This window comes from Nycticebus coucang, chromosome 6, assembly GCF_027406575.1.
Source record: "Nycticebus coucang isolate mNycCou1 chromosome 6, mNycCou1.pri, whole genome shotgun sequence".
NCBI classification, from domain to species: domain Eukaryota; kingdom Metazoa; phylum Chordata; class Mammalia; order Primates; family Lorisidae; genus Nycticebus; species Nycticebus coucang.
This window is the reverse complement of record NC_069785.1, coordinates 66,088,063-66,109,987: the sequence shown is the minus strand read 5'-3', so window position 1 is coordinate 66,109,987 and position 21,925 is coordinate 66,088,063. Positions and strand designations below refer to the sequence as shown.

The window sequence follows — 21,925 nt, the reverse complement described above, 5'->3', positions numbered from 1 at the left end:
GGACATATGTAAAATATATGAACAGCTCTTCTAAGCCATCAGGGTCATGAACAATAAGAAAAGACTGAGGAACCATCATAGAGTAATGGAAATAAAGCAGACGCGACACTTAAATGCAATGTGGCATTCAGCATTGGATTCTGGAACAGAAAAGGGACATGATGGGAAAATTATGAAATCCAAATGAAACCCTGTGGTTTAGTTCATAATAATTATTCCAATGCTGATTTCTTAGTTTTGGTAAATGTATTGATACTATGGTTATATAAGATGTTAACGTGAGGGCTTTTCCTTCATCATGACAAAGAAAGCCCATTTGTTGTCTATGGCAAACATCTCTAATTCTTGAGCTAAAGAGTATTTATTCTATATAACTTTATGGTAAACAAAAGAAGCAATAACAATATTACCTTACAGTTTTAAAATCTTCACATATATCTCCTCATGAGCTTTATAATAGCTCTGTGAGTAGATTAGATAAGGAATTATTAGTCTTATTTTAAACATGAAGAAACTGAAACTCAGGAAATTAAGTGACTTTTCCAGGGCCACACAGTAGGTAGAAGATTATACCTCCTACATTCAAATCGACTACTCTTCCCACTGTACTGTGTAGCCTATTTTATAATGAAGTATGCCTATAAAGGTTTTAGATATATCCTGATAAAAAACAGAAATAGTACTAAAATTAATGTTTATCTTAATAGATCTGTAGGAAATGTTAGAATTTTCTATGCCCTAAATAATAGTATTTGACATACAAAGTTGCTTTGTGTCTGAGTTGAGTGAAGAATTCTAAAATATGTGTTTTTTCCCTCAAGCTTCGCTTAGAGGCACTTCATCAGATCCTCGTTCTATTGTCTGGGATGGAGGAAAAAGGTAGTATCTCACTGGCAGGAAGCAGGTTAAGTTCAGGCTTCCAGTCATCCACACTACTCACGTCTGTAAGGCTGCAGTTTCTAGCAGGATGTTTTGGTTTAGGAACTGTTGGACACACAGGAGCCAAAGGAGAGAGTGGTCGATTGCATCACTACCAAGTAGGTGACATCTTACAGTATCTTTAGATTTTTTCTTTTTTTTTTTGAGACAGAGTCTCACTATGTCACCCTCAGTAGAGTGCCATGGCGTCACAACTTACAGCAACTTACAGCTCTTGGGCTTAAGTGATTCTCTTGCCTCAGCCTCCCAAGTAGCTGGGACTACAGGCGCCCACCACAACGCTTGGCTATTTTTTGTTGCAGTTGTCATTGTTTAGCTGGCCTGGGCTGGGTTTGAACTCACCGGCCTCAGTGTATGTGGCAGCTGCTATAACCACTGTGCTATGGGTGCCAAGCCATTATCTTTAGATTTTAACTGTGTTTTTACAAAGCCATTTTAAACTTTGTGGTTTTTATGATAGATCTTTAAAAATATAAAGACTTGACTGGATGTGGTGCCTCATGCCTGTAATCCTAGCCCTCTGGAAGGCCAAGGCAAGTGGATTGTTTGAGCTCAGGAGTTAAAGACCAGCCTGAGCAACAGTGAGCTGTAGTACCAGGTATTCAGTTGCTGTGAGCCCAGATGACACCACTGCACTCTACTGAGATGACAGAATAAGATTCTGCCTCCATAAATAAATAAATAAATACTTATAAATTGCTTTTTAAAGACATCTTACTGGTTTACTTTTGTAAGTAGTACAACTGGGATTGGGATTAGATGAGCCATGGTACTGGTGTACTTCTAGATTCTTTACTGGCTCAGTTTTATTCTTAGACAGGTTGGCTAGAGATAGATTTAAGCTGGGATAGGAACTGGAGTTTGGGAGCATGGGTTTCAAGAGTTTACATTTTAGATTTAATCATTTTACCTAGTTCTTTAATTTTAAAAATTAAAAAAATGAATATGTCTTCTATATTTAGACAGGAAAAATTGCTTTGTGAGTAAGAAGAAGGATTATACAGAATCAAGAATTATCAAGCATTTAAAATTAAATCTATTATAAAACTTTCATGTACTGAAATAAACAATTTAAAGATACGAACAGGCTCTAGTATGTACTAGGGATAAAATTTTACTTCTTTTTGCAAGAAGAAAAACTATTGTTGCAAATAGAAAAAGTAAATCTTTATGTGTAATTCAGGATGGGATCAGAGCAGCTAAGAGAAATATTCAGATTGAAATCCAGGTAGCTGTGCATAAGATTTATCAACAGTTGTCTGCTACCCTGGAACGAGCCCTTCAAGCAAACAAGCATCATATTGGTGAGTAACTGTTCCTGCGAATACAAGATGTAAGTTACATTTTGGACTAAGGTCACAGTAGGTAGTTATGTTCTATATTTTGTGTTTAACATTAGTAATCAACTTTTAGTAAAGAATAAATATTTGGAAATATACTATTTGTATTTCAGAAAAAGATTGATTTTAGTAATCCCTTTTTCCATTTCAAAGAAAATTCTCAACTATCTCTCTCTCTCTCTCCTCTCTCGCTTTCTTTTTTTTTTTTAGAAGCCCAGCAGCGTCTCCTTTTGGTTACAGTTTTCGCCCTGAGTGTTCATTATCAACCAGTGGATGTTTCTTTGGCAATTTCCACTGGTCTGCTAAACGTATTGTCACAGTTATGTGGCACAGACACTATGCTAGGACAGCCCCTGCAGTTGTTGCCGAAGACGGGTGTTTCCCAGCTTAGCACAGCTTTGAAAGTGGCCAGTACAAGGTTGCTCCAGATTTTAGCCATCACTACAGGGTAACTATTATAGATGTCTTTGCAGAGATATATGTGACTTTCCCATATTTTAGTAATCTCCATTTCTGTCTAATCTACTTTATGTGTTTAAGCACTATGTTTACCCTTCTGTGTTCCTACCACTTACTTTTTTACCTTTCTTTGTCATAGAACCTATGCTGATAAACTGAGCCCCAAGGTAGTTCAGTCCTTATTGGATCTACTCTGTAGTCAATTGAAGAATTTGTTGTCCCAAACTGGTGTACTACTTATGGCCTCTTTTGGAGAAGGGGAACAAGAAGAGGGTGAAGAAGAAAAAAAAGTGGACTCCAGTGGAGAAACTGAAAAGAAAGATTTCAGAGGTATCAAACCTTTTTTTCTGTCTTTATTTAGAAGCATTTATTGAGTCTCCATTGTACGCATGTGTATTTCTTTCCTTGTGAGGCATGAAAGGAGTTTTATTTACTCATTTATAAACTACTTTTATCTCCAATATATATGATTTAGATGAGTTTATGATCAAACCTTCTCTTCTTAGAGTCTGATAACCCTGATGCTGTGACCATACACCCATTTCTAGGTTCAGCCTCTCCTTGACTGTCTCAGCTCTAAGATCTAGATTTTAGGTGACTGGTTTCTCCCAGGTTATATATAGCATAGGTGAGCCTCAGATATCTTTTTAGCATTTGATAGTGATAAACTTTCTCTCACCTGGCCTAAACTAGGACCAAGGGTTTTGATATTTGGAACTGGATTATAATTGGAAGAACTCAACTTTTTCCTAGGCTATTCTGTTCTTGAGTCACTGATAATTCTTCATTAAACTTTGCTGTCATAATTTTTGGTTGCTACAATATGATCATCTGCTTAACTTATACTGTGAACAGCAGAACTAGAACTACTAACATATGTCTTTTACATAATTAAGGGAATAAATATCTAAAACTGGTCATTTATTTAAAACAGATTACAAATCTACCATGTCCTGTTACCATAATAAATTCTGGAGGTCCTTAAATCCTTCAATTAGGTAGATAAATAAGAGGGAGAGAGCCAGTTATATAATCATTCTGTATTCCAATTCCCTCATCTATAAAATAAGGATGATAACATGATCTATCTCTTTATAATTTAATAAAAAAAATAAGGATGATAATAGAGCCAACCTCCTAAGATTGCTGTGAGGATTAAATAGCTTAATACACGTAAAGGACTTAGAACTGCATCTGGCACATAGTGAAAGTTCAATGAATGTTAATATGTTTGTGTGTTATTTGATGAATAGGTGGTTTCATTGTTGTGTGAACATTGTAGAGTATGCTTACGTTAACCTGGATGGTAGAGCCAACTGTACATTAGACTGGATAGTATAGCTTATTGCTGCTAGGCTACAAACCTGTACAGCATGTTACTGTACTGAACATGCAACAGGCAGTTGTAACACAATGGTGAATATTTGTGTATCTAAATATAGAAAAAAGTAATGCATTGTGCTATGATGACAGCTATGATGTCATTAGCAGACCTGCATATTCTAGTTCAGGTTCAAGGGTGACTGGAACCTATCCCAGCACCTCAGAGTGCAAGGCAGGAGCCAATCTGGAACAGGACACCATCCCATCACAGGGCGCACTCACTCACACACCCACACCCACGCTCACTCAGACTGAGACAAGACATGCCTGTGAAACTGATGTACACATCCCTGGGATGTGGGAGGAAGCCAGAATCCTCGAAAAAAACTCACACTGACTTGGGGAGAATGTGTAATTCCACATAGATGGTGGCCCCAGCCTGGAATCAATTTGTTTTTACTTAGAACATTACAATGAAATGACATTATTCAGGGACTCACTGTATACATACGCATCCTAGCATGCTCACTCTTGTATGTAGATGTAAAAGATGTTTCTGTTTTGGTTTTATTTTCTGACCTTTCCTCATTCTGTTCTTTAAGTTTTCAAATTCAGGAGCTTTTTGACAACCTGGAGTTTAAATTATATTAGTGCTTACTGATATAAGCACTGATTATGTTAGTGCTTAGTGATATAAGCCGTGCTAATTATAAGTTATATGATAAATGACTATTTCTTACTGACTTTTGGTTATAACGTAAAATTGTCTCTTTACCCTTTAGCTGCTCTTAGAAAACAACATGCAGCTGAACTCCATCTGGGGGATTTTTTAGTTTTTCTTCGCAGAGTTGTATCTTCAAAAGCAATTCAATCAAAAATGGCTTCCCCAAAGTGGACAGAGGTCCTTCTAAATATAGCCTCTCAGAAGTGTTCTTCAGGTATATGTCCTTGCTTTTGTTTTAGAGTATCTATAGATAATACATGTATGTTATGATAATGCTACACTTTAACAACATCCCTGGGATGTAGAAAGAAGGCACATCATTTGTCATCCCTTGGCAGTGATTTTAAGGCTTTCTTATTTTCTGAGTACCCATTTGATCAAAAGGAATTCTAGCTTTAGGAATAAAAATTGGCAGAAAATTAATAATATAAAGTATCAATGGAGAAGATTGTGGAATTAATCTAGAGACTCAATCTTATTCGTTCAGATTACAATACTGAAAAATAAGTTGAGAACATTGTCTTTAATATGATAATTTGGCACAGATTCTGACCTCACTTCTTGAATTACCAAGAAATAGGTCTGAATTCGTCCATTCTCTCTTATCGTGATATAATTTCTCTTACTTTGATTGTGTTATAATCTGTGACAGATGTATATAATAAGCTTAATTCCTAGTTCTTAGCCTTAAAGTCTGGTTTGCTTACCTAGATTACTAATCAGTCCTTTGCTAGTCTGTTGTTTTTTTTTTAATTGCATAACATTTGCTATTTTAGCTATTAAAGAGTATAATTCAGTGACATTAAGTACATTCACAGTGTTGTACAGCCGTCACCACTATCCATTTCCAGAACTTTTCATCATCCCTAGACCATTTTAAATATGCTACAACATAATGTAGCCTTCCAAACATATTATTTTATATGTTTACATTCTCAGTATATTTTATTAGTTTTTCTTATGTAGCATAACTTACAACAGCTTTTTTTGCTTTAATAAGATTAGGCTTATATAATATTGTATTTTTAGAACATAAATAAAAAATTAATTTATGTTCAAGTGGTCTTATAGTTAAATGTATAAAAAGTACGTATTTATAAGCATCATCAATGTCCTGTCTCTACCTTTGCATACTTTAAACAAGGATAATCTGCTTACTTCCCATTAACCCCAGCAATCTCTGTGAGACAGTTAAGGCATGGACAAGGGAGAGGCCAGGAGAAGGAATAATAAGCATAGTCTTTAGAGACTAATTTAACCTCTTGCCGAGCTATGTGGCTTTAGTCGAGGTACTTAACTTCTCTGAGCCTTATTTTCCTCATGAGTAAAATGGTACTATAATTGAGGATTTGTGAGGATTTACAGTTAGTATGTGTGAAATGCATAGTACATTACCTGCCATAGGTAATTATTACAACATTTTATTATATTACATTAAAACTGAGACATAAAGAGTATATTCATATGTATTAATGGGGTACAGGATAGGTCTAGAATTCCTTTGGTAATAGTTTGAAATGAAATCCTTTCTACCCATAAATGCTTAACAGTCTCAGGGATTTTTTTCCCCCAGATTTCATTTTAATTTTGAATTTAAGTCACATTGATGATAAGAAATTGTCTCTCTCCCCAGGTATTCCTCTAGTTGGTAACTTAAGAACAAGACTCCTTGCACTTCATGTCCTTGAAGCTGTGCTACCAGCTTGTGAATCTGGTGTAGAAGATGATCAAATGGCCCAGGTTTCTATTTTTAAAGCTATTAGATGATATTTTCCATATCTGCAACATGATTCACCCAAAGTCTATCCTTACACTGTCTTCAGTTGCAAATGTGTCATTTATTCAATAGTATAACTTCTACTTTTAAGACTGCTTTATGTATTATTTCATCTCCAAGGAAGGAGAAAGAGAAGTTAAGTTGTGGGATCTGAGAAGTAGAGGAATAGAGAATATTTGCAAGGTCAGAAAAAAAGAAAACCGTGGAATTTCTTTCTAGATTTGGGCCTCAGGGGAGAGAAATGTGTGAGGATGGGTGGTCTAATTAGAAGTCCATATAAGACAAAATAAAATCCACTTTTTAGTGTATTATTGATCTTTCTTAAATAAAGATATTTAACAGATAACCACCCAAAGTAGTTGTTTAACATTGGTATAATCTAACTTCACATGTAACTTAATATTAGTTATATGACATATCTTTTCTAAAAGTACCTAAAATTACTCTTTAAAAGACATTATCATTCTCTTTTCTTCAATAAAACAGATTGTTGAACGCTTATTTTCCCTTCTATCGGATTGTATGTGGGAGACACCCATTGCTCAGGCCAAACATGCTATTCAGATAAAGGAAAAAGAGCAAGAAATAAAATTACAGGTAACTGATCGTTCCTAAAAGGTGCTTTTAGACAGCATAAATGAACATCCTGTCATCTGTCTCAGGATGCCTGCGCCTCTGAGGGACCTTGCCCTATCAGTTATTTCATTTCTATCTCTGCATTGTCTTCTTCTCCACTGATTCCCTTCCTCTCAGCTTATAAACATGCTTATCTCTCATTCCCTACTTCCCAAATCATATTTTTATTCATGAAACCTTCTCTGATCTTTTGTCTTTCACTAATAACCTTCTTGGAAGAGTAATCTGTATGTTTCAGCTACTTCCTTACTTCTCTTCAACCCAATTGTTTATCTTCCATCAAAGCGCCAATATTAAATGACAAAGATAAATGTTGGTTGCTAAATACAGGATATAATTTTTTGTCCATATCTTACTTTGCCTCTGGAAACTCTAGCCTTCTTTTGTTTCTAAAGCCCCATCTTCTCCTGGATTTCCATAACCCTTTGCCAATCCTTAATTCCCTCTAGAAGCAGCTCTTCTTTGGTCCTACTGGACTCCATCCTAAAACACTGGTATTCTTCAGAATCATCTCGCTCTGCTGCCCTGGCTAGAGTGCAGTGGCATGCTCATAGCTCACTGTAACCTGAAACTTCTGGTCTCAAGTGATCCTCTTGCCTCAGCTTCCGAAGTACCTGGCTGCTGCTACTCCTAGCTAATTTATCCCTAACCTTTTTAGCAGTATTATCCATACCTAAGACCATTTCCACCTGCATGCAATGCCTTCCAAGTTTAAATGGTAACCCAGTTGTCTCTCCCTTAAACCTTTCCCTTTTTATGTTCTGTCCCATTTTTGATTAAAGGTACTGCCACTCACCTAGTTTTCCAAACCTGAAATCCCTATGGATGTAATCATCAGGTTCCATACACTTCCTGAATAGTTTGTGAATCCATCTGTCTATACATCTACCTTAATTCTTCTCTTGGTTTTCATGATTCCACACTTTTCAGTTTTCCTCCTAGCTCAGTACAATGGCCTGCTCTGATTCTCCTTTATTGGTTCTTCTTCTGTTCAGTCTAATAGAGTATTAGAGTATTCTAAAGCTTAGTTTCAAGACCTCTTCTTTTTTTCAACAGTCATCCCCATTCCCTTTCTTAAAGAAACCTTATTCAGACCCATAGTCCAGTGAATCTCAGTTTTTAATTCCAGTTCTGGCCTTACTGCTAAATTCTAGATTTATATAGTTATCTTCTGCTAGTCTTCTCACTTGAATGATCATCTAATAGGTATCTCATACTCAACATGTCAAAAATAGCATCATTAGTTTTATCACATTGTGCTTCCCCAGGCTTTCCCAGCCTTCTAGTGTATAACTCAAGTTAAAAACCCAGGAGTCATTCTTGATGTTTCTCTTCTTTTGTCTCCCCCAACTCTCATTTTCTTCATCCATACATCTTCTAGATTCTGTTGGCTCCTCTCTAAAACATAGCTTGAATTTGCCTACCTTGCCAGCTCTTCTGTCATCACCCTATATTCCAAGTTGTTATATCTGGCTTGGACGGTACAATAGCCTCTTAACTGATCTCTGTTTCTGTTGGATCCAGAGTGGTATTTTAAAATGATATGATAATCAGAGCACATTGGTCATCTCTGTTTAAGACATGGTTTCTCATTATTTTGGGGGTAATGAACTGTTTGTCTCATCTTCTTTACTTATTGTGCTCTGAACAACTGCCCACCTTTCTATTTCTCTGAACACAGTAAACTTGTTCCTTCCTTAGGGCTTTAAACTGGCTAGTCCCTCCAGATATGTGTCTCGGAAACTGCTTATCATTCAGTTCTCAACTTTATTATCACTTCTTCAGAGAGTCCTTCCTTAATTAGAGTAGTTTCCATATATTCTTTGTAACATCACCTGTTTTAATTTCAACATATACTGATTATTTATTGCATTTTCTTATTTTTTTATCTTCTGTTTCTCTCTTCTAAAATATAAGTTCTGGGAGAGCAGAGACTATATCTTTTATACTGCTGAATATAGAGGACCTGATGGAATACTTGACACAGAGTAGATGCTTAGTAAATGTTCATTGAATAAATGAATGAATGAATGAATTCAGGTCCTTACTGTTTCTTTCTTTTCTTTTCTTTTTTGCAGTTTTTGGTTTGAACCTGCCACCTCCAGTATACGGTGCCAGCGTCCTACTCCTTGAGCCACAGGCACCACCCTGTTCCTCACTATTTCTTACAACAATCCCCTAATTAGTCTTTCTGCCTTCATCCTATAAACCCCTGGTAGGCTGATGTTTATAAAGCACAGATCTGATCATAGATTTCTTATATAAATCATCCTATATAGGCACTTCCTGTTGCAGAGTTCAAATAATATGTCATACAGGGTGGCGCCTGTGGCTCAGTGAGTAGGGTGCTGGTCCCATATGCCAAGGGTGGTGGGTTCAAACCCAGCCCCAGCCAAACTGCAACAATAAAAAATAGCCAGGCGATGTGGTGGGTGCCTGTAGTCCCAGCTACTCAGGAGGTTGAGGCAAGAGAATTGCCTAAGCCCAAGAGCTGGAGGTTGCTGTGAGCTGTGACGGCATAGCACTCTACCGAGGGTGACAAAGTGAGACTCTATCTCTTAAAAAAAAATAATAGTATGTCATACAAGGCCTTCCTTGATTTCACTCCTCCTCTTTCTGGGCTCATTTTCTATCAGTCTCATCCTCCAGACATTACATACTGCTTGTAATTACTTTAAATCACTGAACTCTGTTGTACCTCCATGCCCTCGCACATGCTGTACACACTGCCTTAAAATGCCTCTCTGCTTTGATCAGCTGCTTGATGCCATCACATCATTTAGGACTCATCTTAGAAGTCACTTTCTTTTGAATGCTTTCTTTGTACTTCTCAAGCATAGTTAAACACTTTATATAAATACTTTTATGATTCTTCTATCCTTGTTATGTAACTTCTGTTATTATTGTGATATTAGGATTATTATTTGTACTTCTATCCATGAATTGGACTGTAAGCTCATTATGGGCAGGGGCCATGCTTTATTTATCATTGTGTTCCCATTACATTGCACAATAACTGATAATATAGTAAATACTTAATAAATATTTGTGGAATAAAACAAGGAGTCTCCAAATATATATTACCTGAGATCTGGGCTAATCCAAGATACTGACCTAGCTTCCTTTCTGGTAGAAGCAGGGAGAGTTGGAAGAAGAAGATGAGAATCTTCCTATCCAAGAAGTATCTTTTGATCCAGAGAAAGCTCAGTGTTGCTTAGTGGAGAATGGACAGATTTTAACTCATGGCAGTGGAGGAAAAGGGTATGGATTGGCATCCACTGGAGTAACTTCTGGGTGCTATCAGTGGAAGGTATGTAGAATATGAAGTCCTTTTTTCTCAGGTTTTTATGAAAAATGTGTGGAAAGACTTTAAAAAAAAACATACAAATGTTTTATGTAAATGTTCTATCATTATGTAAGACACTGGTATAAATGGAACCTGAGTGAAAGGTACACAGGAATCTGTGCTATTTTTATAACTCTTATAATTCTGAAATTATCTCTAAAACTTAAAAAATAAATGTTTAAGAAATCATGTTGTATCCCTCCCATGAGAGGTCACACACAGCACATTTTCCCTCGGCATTGAAAATCTAACTTCTGGGAGAGCAGAGACTAACTATATCCTTCTTAGCAGAGAAAGCAACAGGTGTGAGATGGATGTTTTTGCCATGAAAGCCATTAAAGATTCCTTGCCCAAGGTTTTTATTGGGCACTGCACTAGTCATGCAGGTACCCTCTTCCTGGCATGTAATAAAATTTTAGATTCTCAAAAGGAAAACAAAGATTTAAAGCCAGGCATGATGGCTCATGCCTGTAATCATAGCACTCTGGGAGGCCAAGGTGGGTGGATTTCCCTGAGCTCACAGGTTTGAGACCAGCCTGAGCAAGAGCAAAACACTATCTCTAAAAAAAAAACTAGCTGGACATTGTGGCGAGTGCCTATATTCCCAGCTATTTGGGAGGCTGAGGCAAGAGAATCACTTGAACCCAAGAGTCGGAGGTTGCTGTAAGCTATGATGCCCGGTACTCTACCAAGGGTGACAAAGGGAGACTCAGTCTCAAAAAAAAAAAGATTTAGCATAAGTTATATTGTTGTGTTAGTAGTCTAGATAAAATGAGGCAGGCTTATCAATTAGGTAAATTTTTATCAATATAGGGAACTGTTTACCAATTAGGTTCCCCTATGCCAGCCAAGGGTCAACACTGCAAGGAGGCCTTTCTGAAGATAGCAGTCTCTGTTGGGTTAACTCCAAACCCCTCCCCCCCTTTTTTTTTATCACAATCCACCATCTTGGCTCTTGGGCATGGTATCTTTTTTTTTTTTTTGAGACAGAGTTTCATTATTTCGCCCTCACTAGAGAGCTATGGCATCACGGCTCACAGCAACCTCAAACTCTTGGGCTTAAGTACTTCTCTTGCCTCAGCCTCTCAAGTAGCTGGGACTACAGGTGCCCACCACAACGCCTGGCTGTTTTTGTTGCAGTTTTCATTGTTGTTTGCTGGCGCCTTAGCCGCTGAGCTACAGGCACTGAGCCATTGGGCATAGTATCTTATAGTAAAGCTATCACTAGGACCCCGTGCAGCAGGATGAGACCAGCCTATAGTAACCTTTAACTTCGTTTATACCTTTTAGTAGTCTTGGGCGTAGCCAGTTAAAACATATGTCATTGACCATAAAAGTCTACTTTAAAAAGTCACGTGTCTTCATTCTTAAGTTTTTATATTGACTTTAAAAATTTGGGGCTGTGTACAGTGGCTCACACCTGTAGTCCCAACACTTTGGGAAACTGAGGCAGGAGGATCATTTGAGTCTAGGAGTTTGAGGCCATCCTAGGCTACATAGTGAAACCCCATCTCTGCAAAAAAAAAAGTTTTAATTAGCTGAATGTGGTGGTATGTGACTGCAGTCTCAATTACTCAGGAGACTAAGGCAGGAGGGTCACTCAAGCCCAGGAATTTGAGATTATGGTGAGCTACAATTGCACCACTGTGTTCTAGCTTGAGCAACAGAGCAAGACCCCATCAAAAAAAGAAAAAGATCTAGCTTAGGCATCAATTTAGTACAGCACAACTCCAGCCAGTCCAGGGCTGAGGTAGTATCTTAAAGGGTACCTACACAAGAAATATAATCCCATAGGCCGTATGTGTTATCCCTGGAAACAAAGTTTGTTAGGACACTTCTAATCAGAACATATTACAGTGGAGACAATATAGGTTAACAGGACCCCAGTATATTGCCACCACGGGGCTTCCCACCTTTGTTCCCAGTTCAGTCTGAATAATTTAGTTGAGTCCTTGGTTCAGAGGGACTGTCTGAAGGCAGTCTGTTTTAAAAGTATTAGTCATCTGTGACATCAGTTTGACTCAAGAGTGTGTATGATATATGGAGGTGGAAAGTACAGGAGCTAGGGCCACGCCCTGCTGTCTTATAGTCTTATAGTCTGTTACGTTTGATGCGAAGTAATGTTATAGGTTATGTTAAAGTTTATTCCAGATGTTCTGGAAGCTAAAGAATAAGTTTTGTTTTAGAGTCTTTATAAATTGATGTAGTTTTTTTATGTTATTTTCACTTAGACTGAAAAGAAGCTCAACATGTTCTTATCAATGCATAAATTCTGTTTATGAACATCTGTTTTTAATAATATATAAACAAGTTTTATGAGTATTAATGAATATTCTTACTTTTATTTTAGTTTTACATTGTGAAGGAAAACAGAGGTAATGAAGGTACATGCGTTGGAGTTTCTCGCTGGCCAGTACATGACTTTAACCACCGCACTACCTCAGATATGTGGCTCTATAGGGCCTACAGTGGTAACCTCTATCATAATGGAGAACAAACTCTCACACTGTCCAGCTTTACTCAAGGAGATTTCATTACCTGTGTGTTAGATATGGAAGCCAGGACCATTTCCTTTGGGAAAAATGGAGAGGTACTGAAACCCATTTACAAAATTGCATGTTTTCTTATTTTTATTTATATTTAACTCAGTTATTCAAGTGCCAGTTAGTTTATAGATTATGTATTCCCTTCTCCCTTTTCTCTAATACTTTTTGGTTATTATAATATTTATCAGTAGCAAAAAAACAACAGAAAGATAGTAAAACCCCAGTAAAAATTTGAAACAGATGAACAGATCAGGATTATTTACTATATGTAGAATTTCCTTGGTTAGCCAGGTTAATTGAGATTTCTCTCTCATAACCTTTGTTTCATCTCAAAGGAGTTTTGAATTCTAATGTGGTTGAGTATTATCAATTTTTAAAAATATTTTGTTTCTTTTTTCTTCTCACTTATGCCACACTCTAGGAACCCAAATTAGCTTTTGAAGATGTGGATGCAGCAGAGTTGTACCCATGTGTAATGTTCTATAGTAGCAACCCAGGTGAAAAGGTAATGAAACCTCAAACTTTTATACTTAGGTATAAGAAGAATATTTGTTGTTGTTCATTAATATTTTATCATTAGGTAGAATTTACAAATTAATAAGCTATTTATACCATTAAAAGTACCTGACTCAGGTAATTCTTCTAGAAGAAAGTTAGTTTTAGAAATCGCTTTTATAGGGTGGTGCTTGTGGCTCAGTGGGTAGGGCCCCGTCCAAACTGCAACAAAAAAATAGCCGGACGTTGTGGCAGGTGCCTGTAGTCCCAGCTACTCAAGAGGCTGGGGCAAGAGAATTGCCTAAGCCCAGGAGTTGGAGGTTGCTGTGAGCTGTGACACCACGGCACTATACCAAGGGCGATAAAATGAGACCCTGTCTCTACCAAGAAAAAAAAAAAGAAAGAAAGAAAGAAATTGCCTTTATATTAAAGCACTATTCTGAGAATTTGAATATAGTGAGTCAACTTTCAAACATATGTGCAATTATAGGAATTACAGGAACTGGTTTAGGGATAATCAAGTTTACTGGCAATTATGGACGTGAGAGAGAAATTTGGAAATATTCTTAAATGTAATAAGATACTATTAATTAGACGATGGATGCCAAGTCATGATGGGGACACTACGTTTCTTTCATTCTGCTATGGTAGTTTTCAGACCTTATAGATGGCGTAAATTTGAATATTATGAGAAGAATGTTAAAAATTTTCCCATGTCATCTAAAACCCACACAAAGAAAAACTTCTTTGTGGTGTCCCTGGGCTGGTAGGTGGATTTTTTTTTCTGACCCTGTCCTTTCACTTGTTATGTAGTGTTGCTTAGGCCCAGTCTCAAAAATTTCTAGTCATTTCATGATGGAAAGCTTTCAAGTTATCTCATTTTTCCATAATGGAAGTACTGGACCTGGTAAATTTTAACCAAGAAAATTTATTCTATGCTTAAAAATACACATTTTTTTTTTTTAATTTCAAGGAGTTGTAATTTAAGGTTAGCTGAAAACAGCTTCTTAAACAGTGAACAGAAACTGAACTGGAGATAAAGTGAAAAGGCAGTCTAGAGCCTGGTATCATTCCTTGCCTTTATGATATTATTGTAGCCCCAAATAGGTTTTGGTACTTCTGGTTAGAATGATGGCCTTTCTAACTTCTGTGAACCTTGAAAAAATTTATTCAGCCTTCTATCAATTTATTCTACCTAGAAGCCTTTTTCTAATAAATTTCAGAATCAATGAGAAAAATAGTACCATTAATAGTTAATATTTGTTTAACGTTTACAGTGTGTGTGGTACTATACTAATAAGCACTCTATATGCATAGTCTCATTTAATCTTTAAAATAACTATGGGAAGGGCAGTGCCTATGGCTCAGCAAGTAGGGTAACGGCCCCATATACTGAGGGTGGCGGGTTCAAACCCAGCCCCAGCCAAACTGCAACAAAAAAATAGCCGAGTGTTGTGGCTGGCACCTGTAGTCCCAGCTACTCTGGAGGCTGAGGCAAGAGAATTGCCTACGCCCAGGAGCTGAAGGTTGCTGTGAGCTGTGACACCATAGCACTGTACCATGGGTGACAAAGTGAGACTCTTGTCTCTAAAAAAAATAAATAACTATGGGAGATAGATACTATTATTAGTATAGTTCTTTGCATATGAAAAGTTGAGGCTTTTGGGTGGTGTCCATTGCTCAATGGGGCACCGCCACATACACCCAGGCTGGTGGGTTTGAACCTAGCCTGGGCCAGATGACCAACAATGACAACTGCAACAAAAAAAATAGCCAGGGCAGCGCCTGTGGCTCACAGGGTAGGGCACCAGCCACATGCACCAGGGCTGGTGGGTTCTAGCCTGGCCCAGGCCAGCTAGACAACAATGACAACTGCAACAAAAAAAATAGCCAGGCATTGTGGCAGGTGCCTGTAGTCCCAGCTACTTGGGAGGCTGAGGCAAGAGAATCACTTATGCCCAAGAGTTTGAGGTTGCTGTGAGCTGTGACGCCATGGCACTCTACTGAGGGGTGACACAGTGGGACTCCGTCTCAAAAAAAAAAAAGAAAACAATTAAGATTGGAACCCAAGGCTTGCTGCTATTTTAACTTCTGTGTCTTATTTGCAATGGTTTCCAGATTGTGACTATTCCAGTTGTCAAGATTTACAGTTTTAGCTTTGCGCCCCTTGAACAATATAAGATGGTCCCAGGAATCATTATTTTTCTGATATCTTGAGGATAAGGAAAAGTATATTCTCAAGGCTTTTTTTTTGGACTAAACTGAATCAGTTGCATGTATCTTGGTCTATATTCTCTCTCTCCCTCTTTTATTTTTGGAAAAAGAAACAGATATTTGTTTTTTTTTTTCCAATACCATGTATAATGGTGGAGTCTGGGCTTTTGTACTCATTACCCAAATATAAATTCATCTTTCAAGTGGTTCTAACAGCTCTGGAGTTCATGTGCAGGAGGTTAATATGACAAGGCAGCTTATTCCAGGGGACCATACCACTAGATACTACTAACTTCAGTAGATCTGTAATATTTCCTTGCACTTTGTTGGGGCCAGTGGGTTTAATACTCAGGTATTAAGATATAACAAACACAGTTCAACATGGGACTCTATATGCTAGAATTTATAGTGACTGATAGTTAAGGAGAACTATTACTATCACATATTTTCCACCCTCTTTTCTTTTATGTAGGTGAAAATTTGTGATATGCAGATGCGCGGCACACCCCGAGACTTACTTCCAGGAGACCCCATATGTAGCCCAGTAGCAGCAGTACTGGCTGAGGCCACGATTCAGCTCATCCGTATCCTTCACCGAACAGACCGTTGGACTTACTGTATTAACAAAAAAATGATGGAAAGGCTGCACAAAATTAAGATATGTATTAAAGAGTCAGGTCAAAAGCTAAAGAAAAGCCGCTCGGTTCAGAGCCGAGAGGAAAATGAAATGAGAGAGGAGAAGGAAAACAAAGAGGAAGAGAAAGGTAAACATAATAGACATGGCCTTGCTGACCTCTCAGAGCCACAGCTGAGGACTCTTTGCATAGAGGTGTGGCCCGTGCTGGCCGTGATAGGAGGAGTTGATGCTGGTCTTAGAGTTGGAGGTCGGTGTGTTCACAAGCAAACTGGGCGCCATGCCACGCTGCTGGGAGTGGTCAAAGAGGGCAGCACATCTGCCAAGGTCCAATGGGATGAAGCAGAAATTACCATCAGGTATGATTTGTTGAGTTGTACTTTTAGCAAACAAGTATTTAATGGCGAAATAGGCCATTGCCTATGGACAGTGAGTAATTAGTTTTTTGGTTGAGCTGCCAGTTTACTGTTTTTAAAGTATAGCTTGGTATTGGTACTGTAATTTTTCATAAAGTAGTATTTCTCAAACCTGTGTTCCTTGAAATACCAGTGATTTTTAAAATACGTAATTTTTTAGTTTTCTTTTGTTTGCGAAAGAAATGATAAGCTTGCTTACTTGTTTATAAGTTAAGTTGGGATGTTCTTTCTATTATTTTTTTTTTGCATTTTGATCATTTCCATTATGCACTAGAATAGTAAAAAGTCAGTCAGCTGATCTGTTTATTACCTTTTATGTTGGGAGGGCTCTGAGTATAGGATAGGAATACTCGAGTGACTAAAATGAAGCTTTGCATTATCTGTGACTTTAAGTATTCTTTTTTAAAAAGCACATATTTCTATCCCCACATTTTACAACATTTTGAATAGATAAGAAAATTATATTTATTTGACACAAACTGAGTACTTAAAACTATTTTGGCGTGTTTGAAATTTAGAAGGGATTTGTGTAAAATAGATACTTTATATAAAAGGAAATACTGGTTGAGTATCTCAAATCTGAAAATCTAAAATCTAAAATGCACCAATGAGTATTTCTTTTGAACATCATGTCAGTGCTCAAAATGTTTGGATTTTGGCTTGGCATGGTTGCTCATGCCTATAATCCTAGCACCCTGGGAGGCCGAGGGGGGTGGATCACTTGAGCTTACAAGTTCAAGGCCAGCCTGAGTAAGAGCGAGACCCGATTTCTGAAAAATAACCAGGTGTTGTGGCGGGTACTTGTAGTCACAGCTACTTGGGAGGTGGAAGCAAGAGAATCGCTTGAGCTCAAGAGTTTGAGGTTGCTCTGAGCTCAAACCTCTGAGTTTGAGGTTGCTCTGTGATGCCACGGCACTTTACCAGGGGCAAGAAAGTGAGATTCTGTCTCAAAAAAAAAAAATAAGGCAGGGCACAGTGGCTCACACCTATAATCTTAGCACTCTGGGAGGCAAAGGCAGGTGGATAACTTGCTCATGAGTTCAAGACCAGCCTGAGCAAGAGTGAGACACTCTCTATTAAAAATGAAAAACTGAGGGAAGAGGATTGCTTGAGCCCAAGAGTTTGAGGCTGCTGTGAGCTATGACTCCACAACACTCTACAAAGGGTGACAAAATGAGACTCTGTCTCAAAAAAACAAACGAAAAAACAGTTTGGATTTTGGCTTAAAGGAAATGCTCATTGGAGAATTCAGATTTTGGATCTTCAGATTTGGGATGTTTAGCTACTAAGTGCAATGTAAATACTTCAAAATTTTAAAAATTTGAAATCTAAAACACTCTGGTCCTAACCATTTCAGCTAAGGAGTAATCAAACTGTATGTCAAGTATAGTCCCCTTGATAACGGGACTCATTTATGTACTGTAGTATGTAATTATATTATTTGAAAATATGGATTTATTGATGATATAGAACTATTCATTTTATTACCTAATATTCCTATAAAGTTATATGTTTATATGACATGGAACAATATCTAGAACACTGGTTCCTAGTGTTTTTTGGAGGTGGTATCATTTTAGAATTCAGTGAATGCTATGGACCATCTCAACTGAAAAATATACATACATAAACTTTAAATACAATTTTAGGGGTTAGTAGACTCTACTAACTAACTCTACTAACCCACTCTACTCCATCCAAGAAACCAACGATCATTTTATAGAGTTACATGAAAATGTCTGCCTCTCCTTTGAGTGTTTGCCTTGTTTCAGAAAGGATTTGTGGAGCCTTGTTAAGATTCATACAATATAGCAAAATAAATAAAATAGGTAAGAAAAATGAAGCAAAGGGAAAATAAGATTAGGAAGGTGATATGGAACCAAAATTTATATTAGCAACCCAAAACTTCATACTTGCTAATGCTTTCTATAATGTTTTGTATGATTATAACATTTTTAAAATCAGGAAACTCTTGCCAATATCAAGAAATACGTAATGATATTTTTGCTTAACTGTAAACTAGAAGCAATTAATTGATAATTACAAAGCAAATTTTTTTCTTTGTTTGGGGGGGGAGTTAATCAGGCTCAGGGGAGGTTCCAACTTGCCTCCGCTGGTGTGTAGAGCCAGTGCACTATCCACTGAGCTACAGCAGCCAGCTAAAGCAAATTTTTGATGAAACAAAGTTCTCTCTAAAATAGATTATAAAAAGCATTACCCACATCATAGGCTAGATTTCTTACACAAATTTTCCAAATACCTTACGTCAAACTGTATCTGGTCCACCTCCTGTTTTTGTAAGTTACAGAGCCATTTGTTTGGGTATATCAAGGGCTGCTTTTGCACTACGATGGCAGGGTTGAATGGTGGCCACAATGACCATATACACTGCAAGGTCTAAAATATTTACTGCTGTCTGTATCTGGCCCTTTCCGGAAAGGTTGCTGACTCTGGCTTATATGTGTGTTATTTAATAGTGACTATTCTCATTGGAAAGCACATGCATATCTCATTGCCTTTGCATTTAGTATCACTTCTCCCCATTTTCTCATAGTAGACTCATTTTTCTCTGTGTTTGTAATGACTTCTCTAGTTTGTGTAAATTATTCCCTGTATTATGTACGTGGTACATCTTATTTTGTCTACATTGTTTTCTGTACCTTCCTCCTGTCTTTCCCTCACTTGCTTCTTCCTGTGTCATTCTGATCTTTATTAAAGCTTCCCAACTTTTTGGTCGCCTAGTGATACTCCATTGTATAATCTGGAACCCTGTGAACCATTGCCGTTTGACGTGGCGCGATTCCGAGGCCTGACTGCATCTGTGCTGCTGGACCTAACATATCTAACTGGCATTCATGAAGACATGGGGAAACAGAGCGCCAAGCGACATGAAAAGAAACACCGGCATGAGTCTGAGGAGAAAGGGGATGTTGAGCAGAAACCCGAGAGTGAATCTGCTTTAGATATGCGAACAGGCTTAACATCTGATGATGTCAAAAGTCTGGGTACCACAAGCTCCAAATCAGAAAATGAAATAGCTGCATTTTCTTTAGATCCAACACTGGCAGGTGTGGAATCCCAACATCAGGTAACAGAAGGAAAAAGAAAAAATCACGAACACATGTCCAAAAATCATGACATAGCTCAGTCAGAAATCAGAGCAGTCCAGCTGTCGTATCTTTACCTCGGTGCTATGAAATCACTTAGTGCTCTTCTTGGCTGTAGTAAATATGCTGAGTTATTGCTCATACCAAAAGTTCTGGCTGAAAACGGCCACAACTCAGACTGTGCAAGTTCTCCAGTTGTTCATGAAGATGTGGAGATGCGTGCAGCCCTGCAGTTCTTGATGCGACACATGGTGAAGCGAGCAGTAATGCGGTCGCCTATAAAGAGAGCATTGGGATTAGCTGATCTGGAGCGAGCTCAAGCCATAATCTATAAATTAGTGGTCCACGGGCTTTTGGAAGATCAGTTTGGGGGCAAAATTAAGCAAGGTATGTTTTCTGATTTTTTTTGGGGGGGGGAGGTGGTTTGTGCTGTTGAAATTGTTTATGTTCATAACTATCAGAATTTTCACATTGTTTTTCCTCTGAAAGGAAAACTTCTTTTTTTGTTACTTTTATATTAATAATAATCTGTCTACCTATAATTTTCTATTTTAACTTGTACAAGCATTAGAACTTAGTAATTATTAGTACATTTTGTAAAATTGAAATTTAACTTATACCACAAAGGGTACTCAAGTATTTATTGAAAATATGTAATAGTCTGATTATACTATATTTTAGGATTATACTATATAATAGTCTGATAATTGAAAATATAGTATACTATATAGTATAAATACTATTGAAATATAGTATTTATTGAAAATATGTAATAGTCTCATAACTTCTCAGACATTTAATTTTAATTTAATTTTTATTTTATTTTATTTTTTGAGACAGAGTCTTATTATGTCACCCTTGGTAGAGTGCTGTGGCATCACAGCTCACAGCAACCTCAAACTCTTGGGTTTAAGAGATTGTCTTGGGTGGCGCCTGTGGCTCAAAGGAGTGGGGCGCTGGCCCCATGTGCCGGAGGTGGTGGGTTCAGGCCTGGCCTCGGACAAAAACTGCAAAAAAAAAAATAAATAAATAAAGGGTTCTCTTGCCTCAACCTTCCAGCTCCCTGTAGCTGGGACTATAGGCTCCCACCACAATGCCCGGCTATTTTTTTTTTTTTTTTTTTTGCAGTTGTCATTGTTGTTTAGCTGGCCCGGCCGGGTTTGAACCCGCCAGCCCTGGTGTATGTGGCTGGCACCCTAACCACTGAGCAGGGGTTCTCAGACATTTTAAAGTCTATTACCTTCATATATATTATGTGTAAAAACCTCCTTGTTTTATCTTTTATTCTTCCTTTTGGAGATAGTATGAATTCTGAAATAGAAACGAGATTCATTCAGTAAATGTTTATTGCCTGCCTGTTATGTTCCAGGTACTACTGTAGGTTCCGGAGAGGCAGCAGTTAACAAACGTCTCTTATCTTCATGGAGTTGATGTTGTCTGTCCTTCATGCCTTCCTTCTTCCTCTCTTCCTCTCCTCTCCTTTTTTTTCTGCTTTTCTTTTCTTTTTTTCTCCTTCCTTTCCTTTTCCTTCCTCTCTTCCTCTCCTCTCCTTTTTTTTCTGCTTTTCTTTTCTTTTTTTCTCCTTGCTTTCCTTTTCCTTTAGTCTTCTCCTTCCTGTCTTAGCTGGACAGTAAATAGGGAGAGAAAGGTGCATGGTAAATATGAGTATTAGTGTTAAGATCATAATGATTGTGTAGCCTTGTGGCCCTTTACCAAATCTAATAGAGTTGCCTATCTTTGTAGCAACCCCTTTTTTTTTTTTTTTTTTGAGACAGAGTCTCACTTTGTTGCCCTTGGTAGAGTACTGTGGCGTCACAGCTCACAGCAACCTCCAGCTCTTGGGCCTAGATGATTCTCTTGCCTCAGCCTCCTGAGTAGCTGGGATTACAGGCACCCACCACAATGACTGGTTATTTTGTTGTTGTTGTTGTTGTTGCAGCTTGGCTGGGGCCGAGTTTGAACTTGTCAC

General features: G+C 37.7%; 1 protein-coding gene across 1 annotated transcript in view; it reads left to right on the top strand.

Moving 5' to 3' along the window:
* The window catches only part of HERC1 (HECT and RLD domain containing E3 ubiquitin protein ligase family member 1), a 231,092-nt gene that overhangs the window by 138,194 nt on the left and 70,973 nt on the right, over positions 1-21,925 (top strand). Inside the window, exons 27-38 of the mRNA XM_053596078.1 lie at positions 822-1,037; positions 2,123-2,243; positions 2,490-2,727; positions 2,878-3,068; positions 4,844-4,999; positions 6,419-6,525; positions 7,049-7,159; positions 10,332-10,508; positions 12,895-13,134; positions 13,512-13,595; positions 16,272-16,792; positions 19,568-20,343. Of these exons, the coding sequence (XP_053452053.1) occupies positions 822-1,037; positions 2,123-2,243; positions 2,490-2,727; positions 2,878-3,068; positions 4,844-4,999; positions 6,419-6,525; positions 7,049-7,159; positions 10,332-10,508; positions 12,895-13,134; positions 13,512-13,595; positions 16,272-16,792; positions 19,568-20,343 (2,938 nt within the window). The remainder of the gene's footprint in view (positions 1-821; positions 1,038-2,122; positions 2,244-2,489; positions 2,728-2,877; positions 3,069-4,843; positions 5,000-6,418; positions 6,526-7,048; positions 7,160-10,331; positions 10,509-12,894; positions 13,135-13,511; positions 13,596-16,271; positions 16,793-19,567; positions 20,344-21,925) is intronic.